This window comes from Sorex araneus, chromosome 3, assembly GCF_027595985.1.
Source record: "Sorex araneus isolate mSorAra2 chromosome 3, mSorAra2.pri, whole genome shotgun sequence".
NCBI lineage: Eukaryota > Metazoa > Chordata > Mammalia > Eulipotyphla > Soricidae > Sorex > Sorex araneus.
Genome location: NC_073304.1, coordinates 115,397,941 through 115,407,456, shown reverse-complemented (window position 1 = coordinate 115,407,456; position 9,516 = coordinate 115,397,941). Strand labels below are relative to the sequence as shown.

The 9,516-nt window shown below is 41.5% G+C and overlaps 1 protein-coding gene across 1 annotated transcript in view; it reads left to right on the top strand.

Annotated features, from left to right (window-relative positions):
- The first annotated feature begins 1,840 nt into the window (after window positions 1–1,840).
- The window catches only part of LRMDA (leucine rich melanocyte differentiation associated), a 582,944-nt gene continuing 575,268 nt past the window's right edge, over window positions 1,841–9,516 (top strand). The window contains exon 1 of the mRNA XM_055133315.1: window positions 1,841–1,919. Within this exon, the coding sequence (XP_054989290.1) occupies window positions 1,864–1,919 (56 nt within the window). The 5' untranslated portion in view covers window positions 1,841–1,863. The remainder of the gene's footprint in view (window positions 1,920–9,516) is intronic.

The window sequence follows — 9,516 nt, the reverse complement described above, 5'->3', positions numbered from 1 at the left end:
CCTTTCATCAGCTTCTACACCTTTACAAGCATCATCCCAATGCTTTAATTTTCTTTCTGAAAAAAGGGCAATTTTTTAGTAGCATCTTAAACTATGTGTCAATTAGTACTCTCTGAGACAAACTTAGAAAATCATCACAAGTGATAATACTATTTCTAGATTAAATTGAATTCTGAGTTCTCAAACCCTATTTTTAAATGTAATGCCTTTCAAAAGTTGAGGGTGGTGGTGGGCATGTGTGCCAAACCTTGCTCTAATGTTGATGTCCCTAGAGGGGTTTGGTGCATCAAAAGAGACTTTCATCAGAGACTTTCTATGAATGGAGTTACTGGAGACGGGCTCAGTGCTTGTTCCAATGACATTCAGGGTTAAACAAATGACAAAGTAAGTCTAGACCACATGACCAATTTGCCAGCTGCCAGACAATGGACTCAGGACGCAGGATTCTTTCCTTGGGATTTCCCTCCCTAACTACTTATGTTCCCAGCTCTCCAATCAAGTACTTAGATTCTTGTGCCACTTGATGGGATGCTGTGGTTTGTGGGAAAGGTATGGACCAAAACGTAGGAGACTGAGGTCTGATCTGGCCTAAGACTGATGCTTGAGAGGGGGTCTTTGGTAAATATTTTCTCTCGAGTAGGCCTTCATTTCTCATCAGTAAAAGGAAGAGATGAAAAATTCATGGATTTTCAGATCTCCAATAGGCATAGAGAAGTGAGGGTGCTGACTCCGAGATTTGTCCCTAAGTAAGACCAGTGCTGCACTTACCTGTTTATCATATTAGACTGCCACAAAGGATTCATCTGTGGTGGCGGTGGTGTGGGGTTGGAGTCATTGTTGTTACTCAAATGTTTTGGAAAGCTACAACCATACTCACCCATGGTTAGTCAGGACTTTTCATTCTTTGCATCTTGTCATGCATCGTGATGCTTTTCCTTCTAATGAGTACATTTTTGTGAGGCCAGATCAAGGTATTTTTTTTATTATAATAACAGCTCTTGCCCTTGGCTCTCAGGAATTCCAGAGGCCAAAATTCAGGACAAAACTGGATGACTTCTAGACAAAGTTAGAAAGGGGGATTAGGGAAAAGTAGGAAAACGTTTCAGAATGGGGGGAGTGAAATAAAGGTTTATGTCCTTTATATGGATGTCATTTCTATTCTGATATTCTCTAGGAAGAGTTGATAAAAGCAAGAACCTCTTGAGTCACAACTTATATATAGTACTTAAAAGAGAAATATTTCCCTATATGGAATATTTAAAAATACTAACATAGGACTCCTTATATTGAGTATTCTCAATAACCCTGAAGAATAGAAAAGGCAATAGTTATCTTCCTGCAATAAAAGCTGAGATTATGGATAATATGATGCAGTCCCTCAAATCATATGCATAAAAAAGACTATTCTGACTCTTTTCTCTTGGTCCAATATTATTTTCCTTCCTCCCCCTCAGAGAATGGCTGTTCAGTAGTTCTGCAGTCCCCACTGCCATAGCAGAGATGTTGGTAAAAAAAAGGGGATCAATTTTAGTCAGTCTGTTACCTCCTTCTTTCAAATGGTATCTTCTTCCCTCTTTTACCCCACTAATGAAGAATATCTTTTGTTCTTGGGGTAACTTCAGTCAGCCTCTCCATTTGCTGCTTCCCCTCCCTCACCCAGCAGGAAATCAGGGTGATTATGGACCATCTCTTAGCTGAGGTGTTAAGGGTTTATGTAGTGTGTGCCGATGGATGGCTAATGGACTCCATTGGGTTGTTTCAATGAAAGTTTCCCACAATCTGATCCTAAAGTGGAAGCCCTGAGTGAAGCTTTTATCACTCTTTCACCAGGCTCATCAAGGACTTCCTTTTCCTCTCTGGAAAATGTATTTCATGCAGCAGGTTTCTAATCCAAGTGTTTCATCAATCAGCAGCCCAAGGTAGGTTTGTGGTTCTTCTGGAGTGTTTTACAAGCAGGGGTGGAGTTTCTTACTCTGTTCAGTTCTCTTGGATTCTTGGACCAAAAAAATACCCAATCTGCAATTTCCTTCTGTCTATTATGATTACTTCTTTTAGTTGCTATTAGAATTATTGTTTTTGTCCAAGGCATTATCATAATAAAGGCATTTCTTTCTGGGCTTTGAATGAGACTGGAAATCTGTTTCTTCTCATGGTTAATGCAAAGTTAGAGTTTTCAGAAAAAAAAAGAAAAACGGGAGTCTTTGAAACATGATCTCCTTCACCAATAATAGCTTCTCTGTTGTGAAGGGATGCTGGGTGCAGATACAGCCAGAGTTGGTCAGTCTGGGGTGATTTGTTTCTAAGAGAAATGTCCTCCTTTACCCCCACCCCCACCCAATGGTCAGAATTTTATGTTTCGGTTGTTAAAGCAAAAAAAAAAAAAACCAATGTTTTAGACTTTCAGCATTAGCAGAAATATTGGATGACAAGGAAGGGAAAGTGAGATCTGGGATTTCGGCACATTGCCTAGGCTGCTTTCTGAACGCTTGACAAACACGTGAGTTTGATGCCTTGTATCGCACGGCTAAGGCTGAAGATCACAGCGACATGTATGGTTTGAGCTGACCCAAAAGTCCACTTAAGCATTTAATATCAGAGGTCATGAACTAGGCCAAATGAAAGAGAGGTTATTTGGGAGTCTTTATATTTGTTGTTGGTTTTGTTTCATTTTGTAAACTATTCTAAAATATTTTTAAAGGGTGAAAAAAAATTTTTTTTCCGTTTTTTCAGGGAAACTACTTGACTGACATTTTCTTATGTTGCACTCACAGGAGGGATTTTGTCCCCAAACTCTATGCTGGCCGTGTCTGGACTTAGATTAAAATTGGGGGTGACTGTTTTCCCCTTCTCATATTTTAAATCCACCCACAGCCTTTTTGAGACAAACCTGTCCCAGCCCCATGACAGGGTATCGCAGCTGTCTGAAGAAGTTTTTTTCCCTGTTATCTTTCCATGTTTGAAGAAAAGAGTCGTTTTGGAGGCAGCCGTGACAGCTCTGTCATTTCCCTCACACCTCTGAATTTCTCTTTCTGTTGTCAGTCAGCAGACAGCAGTCTGGGGATTCTGATGGGCCTGAGTGATGTCCAAATACAAGAGACTGGAGAGCGGCCTGGAGCAGTGCCTCAGAAGCAGCCATCTCCTCCCTTTATCCTGAGAATTGTCAGGAGTTTACAAAGTTCCCTCGATCCAAGATCCCAGAATCTCCACTGTTGCCCTCTGTAGCCTGCCAGGGGCAGGGCTGGGGCTTTTTTGAACATTTCTCCCCCAGAAACTTTGTTTCCCCGGCTTGGATTGAGTTCCACTGACATCTGTGTTATTCTGAGGAAGATTTTTGTTTTAGATTGTCTCTCTGTAGATTGTCTCTCTGTCTCTGCCTCTGTCTGTTTGTCCTCTCTCCCTTTTGCTCCCTCCCTGGCTCCCTCTCTCCCTTCCTTCCTCCTTGCCTTCTGGACTTCCTGCCTGCCTGCCTGCCTGCCTGCCTTCCCTCCCTCCCCCCTCCCTCCTCCTCTGTCTCTCCCTCCCCTTCTTCTGCCCTACCTTCCTTTCTCCTTTCCTTCCTTAAGTTGTCAGTTATATAGCAAGATTGAGAGGAAGATAGATATTTCCTGTCTGCTCCCCAGGCTCACAATGGCTTCTCTGGAGTCACACCTTTGTGACAATTGCTGAAATTATGCTGACACATCTTAATCACTCAGAGGCCATAGTTGACATCAGGCTTCACGGCTGGTGTTGGACACTGTATGGGTTTGGAAGCATTCATTATGGCACATCTTTGCCATTAGAGTAGTACATTCCTGTTCTGCCTCTTGCTCCCTCCACAGGGTAGAGCAATTAGTACTCTGTTAGGAGGAAGCCCTTTTAGTATGAAACCATTGTAGTAACAGTAGCAATAGCTCCTGGGGTTTTTGAGTACTTGTGTGCCAGGGCCCTGCATTTTACCTACCTATTTCATTTCTTTTCTAACAGCCTTTGAGAGAGTAATGTTTTCCATTCTGTTTTTAGTCATGCAGTTTTGGAGTTGCAGATTCAGTAAATGATTGTATTCAATTACCTGAGCCATGCAATAAATAAGTGACAAAGCTGGTTTGAAACTCAGGTCCACGTGGCACTGTTGCCCCAAGACCATAAGCCAGATACAGTACTCCTGTGCCACAGATGTATTTTCCAGTGCAATGTGGCAATTGTCAACGACCTTATCCTTTGAAGCATGTTGACACCTGGATTAATAAGGTAACTAGGGGGCTGGAGTGATAGTACAGTGGGTAGGGCATTTCCCTTGCACATGGCCGATCCAGGTTCAATTCCCAGCATCCCATATGGTCCCCTGAGCACTTCCAGGAGTAATTCCTAAGTGCAAAGCCAGGAGTAACCCCTGTGCATTGCCGGGTGTGACCCAAAAAGCAAAAAAAAAAAAAAAAAAAAAAAAAAAAAAACTAATTACAGCAGCATGAGTATGACATTATCAGAGGTGGTGAGGGATGGTACATAAAGGCAATCTGTGGGTCAGACAGATAGTACACAGGTTGGGCAGTTGCGTTGCAAGCAGCAAAGGTGGGCTCAAATCACCAGCAGCAGATATGGTCCCTCAAGCCCCACTAGAATTGATCACTGAACACAGAGCCAGAAGAGCCAGAAATAATCCCCAAACACTACCAGTTGTAGCCCACAAAACCAAAACAAATAAACAAAAGGCTACCTGCATTTGGAACAAATAATTTTCTAATCGAAGCAATATCGATTGAAGGTTCTACACAGTGTGCCTCTGTGGTAGAGGGACGGCTCAGGGGACTGGGCACATTCTCTGGATTCAAGAGGCTCAAGTTTGACCCCAGACACTGCCTAGTCTCCCAGAGATCTCAGGCCTCAGATCTGGGAGAAGCTCCTGAGCACTGCCACGAATGTACCCCAAACTAAAAAGTAAATGAAACCAGAGCGTCCCCAAATATATTGTCATGTCTACTTGACTTAGATCTCCTTGGAGGCCTACGTAATTTACCTATTGATTCTGAGTACCCTGCTAAGGCTTTGGGGAACCCAGTGGTTATTTGCTAACTTTTGGCAGGAAAAGATATTGAAAAAAAATTCATTGGGGTTTAGTTTTTCTCTTTTTGCGAATAATTTTAAAGGGGTCAATTTTGTCTCTTCTTTTATCCATGCCTTTCCATTGTCTTCAGTTTTCTTCTTCTTCTATCAAGCATTGGCATCTTCCTTTCACCCACAAATGTGTCCTGTTCCGGGAGATTGGAGAGGAGGCTGAGGGCACCCTGCTCCCAACAGCCCCTGATTGGAACTCATTCCTGTCCAGCCCAGAGCTTTAAGTGAAGAACTATACACAAAAATATGATACTTATTTTTTCTTCCAAAATATATTTCTTAGGTGTCTATTTTTCTGGAGATTGACTTTTTTTGTATGAAAATTCTGCCTCTGTTGGTAGAAGTGAGCCTTTAGGGGAAGTTGCTGGACTTCTCTGTGCCTTTGCTTCTTTGTATGTAAAATGGCAGCACAGCAGTCCTTGATGCTTAGGATTGTTGTGACTGAGATCAGTAATTATAGTGAGCGCTGTTGTGGTCCTTAGTAAGGAGTAAGGTCAAGCCCACTTTAAGAACTTCACAGTTGTTTACTCATGTAATCTTCATAACAAGTTGGTGTAATTAGCACTTCTTGTTCCCTTTGAAAGGGCAAGGGGGGATAGGGGTCACACCCAAAGGTGTTCAGAGAGTACTCCTGGCTCTGCACATAGGGATCATGCCTAGTGATTCTTGGGGAACTTTATAGGGTTCTGGGGATTGAACCTGGGTCAGTCATGTGTAAGGCAAGCAAGCTACTACTTGCCTATCTATCTTTTTGAAACATTTGTTCCCTGTTTTACAGATGAAGAAACTGAGTTGTAAAACTTACATGATGTGTTAATAGTCAGATAATGAATCAGTGTGGCTGAGATAAAAATAAAACGTTCTGTTTGGGCTGTAGAGAGAGTAGGGTGGCTATGGTCCTTGCCTTGTAAGCAGCTGATCTGAGTTTGGTCCACAATCCCATAAGTTCCGCCAGGAGTAAACTCTGAACACAGAGCCAGAAATAAAACCTGAATATAGCCAGTGTGGCCCAAAATCGAAAAGAGAAAAATAGCAATAACGACAAAAAGCAAGACAAAAATGAAGTATTCTGTACTTTTGATGCTATCCTATTATGTTTTCCTAAGATTTAATAGCAGCAAAATATGGTGAGTTCCCAGTAAATACTGACTGTCATCACTGCCACTGTCACTGTCATCCCATTGCTCATGGATTTGCTCGAGTGGCCACCAGTAACATCTCCATTGTGAAACTTGTTGTTACTGCTTTTGGCATATTGAATACGCCACAGGTAGCTTGTCAGGCTCTGCCGTAGGGGCCAAGATACTCTCAATAGTTGGCTGGGCTCTCAAAGAGGGACGGAGGAATCGAACCCGGGTCATCTGCATGCAAGGCAAATGCCCTATCTGCTGTGCTATAGCTCCAATCCATTGACTGTCATTATAATAATAATAATTAGTTTTATTATTAATATGAGCTACTATACATAAGTTCTGTATATGTACACATGACCCCTATGCATCAACGGTTGTGACCCAAAAAGAAAAAAAAAAGAGGAACCCAAAAGAGTTCATTTGAATATTTTACAGATTGTGAAGAAGACAGATAATTAAACCCAAAAGAGTTCATTTGGATATTTTACAGATAGTGAGGAAGACAGATGATTAAATGACAATAATCAAATATAAACAAGGTATGTGGGAAGATCTAAATGATTCTATAGATGGAAACATCATTTCTCTAAATAAAATTTATGAGAAATTTTATTTCAAGGCAGACATTGTGCTAAACTTTAAGAGTGTTGCTTCCTTCAGTTCTGCACATTGGTTGCCACTAATTTTTTATTTTATAGACAGTGAGGACTGGAGGAGACAAGTAATGTGTCCAATGTCAAATAGCCAATAAAGGTTTGAGTTGAGGGGCTGGAGTAATAGCTCAGCGGATAGGGTGTTTGCCTTGCATGCGGCCGACCCGGGTTTGATTCCCAGCATCCCATATGGTCCCCTGAGCACCACCAGGGGTAATTTCTGAGTGCAGAGCCAGGAGTGACCCCTATGCATCAACGGTTGTAACCCAAAAAGCAAAAAAAAAAAAAAAGGTTTAAGCTGAGATGGGAACCCAGGACTGGCTTACTGAATTTGTCTCTTGAACACTCAGACACTGCCCCACTTACCTTGGTGTCTCTATGTTGATAGTAGTTTCCAAGGACTTCCTAGCCGATTTGTCAGAGTTGGAGACAAGAAGAACCAGTCAAGAAGCAAGCCATGATTTCCTCTCTACTTTCCCTCCAGCCCTATGTCCTTAGGTTTCTCTTTTATTTAGAAAATTGATAATTAGCTGAAAGCTGTTGTTTAAGATCCACTCATTGATTTCCTGTGCCTTTGGAGTGGACTTCCCTCATCCACATGTGTGTCCAGGCAGTTCTCTCTTCAGGGAATGCCAGTGGCTTTATCTTTCATGGCCAGGTTAGGTGCCTTGTTTCTGTGACCTCCATAAAAATTCCTCTTTCACATTCTTCAGAAGTTGGACTCTCACACATTTTCTGTTGGTTCTGTTTCATTCATGTCCAGCTGTTCTTTTACCCTTTAGGAGTAAAAAACATGGCACTTCAGTTTTCTATGAAATCTTATTACAGGCTGATAAACAAGCCAGGCCTCTCGGAATGGAAGTTGTAGTTGGTTTCTTTCCTTTCCCCTTCGTCCCTATCCCTCATACACACCTTCATTCTATCACAATGTCTTGTTATCTCTACTCCTGAAATATTTCCCCAACCTCCTGCCATGCCGGGCCAGCCCACTATACATTTTGCTGGGCCTGCCACAGCCTTCTCTTTCTTCTTTATCTTCTTGACCCCCTATAGTCTATTTCGCACATGGACAGCCTGAGTAGATGTCTTAATTTGTCCATCAGATTGTGCTATGTTCTTGTTTTGAATCCCTTTAGTGGTTGCCTGGTTCACTCTGTATAAGATCCAAAGCCCATGCAGGGGTTGATATGATCTGACCTTGCTGGCCTTTCTGAGTTCATCTTGTGGTCTATTCTAATCCTGGGAACTCTAGCCCTGCCAGCTTGGCCAACTTATGTTGTCCTTCCAAGAGAATACATTCCTATTTTTTGCTTTGTGTTATCTTATAATCTCTAACAAGTTATTCATTTTGTAAGGAACATTCTTTGTTTTTATATTTATTTTTTATTAAAAACACCATGACTTGCAAAGTTGTTCATTATATAGTTGTTTCAGGCATTGAGTGTTCTAACATCACCAGTGTTCCCTTCCTTCCACCAATGTCCCCATTTTCCCTTCCATCTTCAACCTCCACCTTTGGCACATAAAAAATTTACTTTATATTCCTTGTTTCAACAAAACTTTAAGAAATAGTAAATAGAATGACCAGAAAACAAATCAGTTTTTTGGTTTTTTTGGTTAGCCCCTATCATTCAGGTCTTAGCTAAAATGTCACTTCCTTAGAGCAACACTCTTTGATATCTGTAAGTGAAGTAGCCCTTACTCCCAACTGCCACTCACTCCCTACCCCATTACTCTGTTGCCTTTTCTTCAGAGCATCTGTTACTCTCTGAAAAAGTGTTGTCTTCATTTGTTAACATGTGCATTGTCCTCTTGCCCAAATGGCTTCATGAAAGAGATTCTTCTCAGCTGTGTTTGAATTACATCTAAGCTCAGGGTGACTGGCCCCAAATGCCTACAAATAAGTAATAATGCATATTAAAGTATCACTATCTTCCAGGCATTGTTCAGTTTTCACAATGACTCAGGACATGGATATTCCAGTAGTTTTATTTTATAGGTGAGGAGACTCAGAGGATTTATGTAGTGGCCCAAAGTCATACTGCTAAATGGTGGCAGAACCTGGATTCAAAGCCTGATGGCAGTAGTCCAGAGCTTATGTTTTTAATCACCAAAGCACATTGCCTCTTCAGTATACAGTTAATACGTGCTCATCACATGAATGAATGAACAGAAGATGCCTGATAGGGCCTTGTTGGGTGAGTGCAAGCATGGATTACCCTGGAAGTATTCTTCAACTAGACATTGTCCAATACATCCTAGAGAAGGCATGGGTGTATGTGTGTAGATATTAAATGCCCCACAACCCAAAATGGGTTTTGCTTACCACGCAGCTGCTATTTATACTTTATACTTGATAGAGCCGTCTGGTTCAATGGTTCTTTAAAAAAAAAATTAAGAAGAGAGAATTGTGGGAAATATTTTGTTTTCCCTGAGAGCCTGGCTATGTATTTACTTCAAGTTTTATTAAATGAGTTATAAATTTTCCCAGCAATTTACTCATAGCTCAAGAGGTTTAATTTGCATGTGTTGCCTTTTACAATATGCTTTTCGTAATGTTGCAGATGCTTCTTCCCCAGCTTCAGTAAACAACAGGCACTCAGCCAGGTTTTTGACTGAACGTGTGCCAGGCCTTG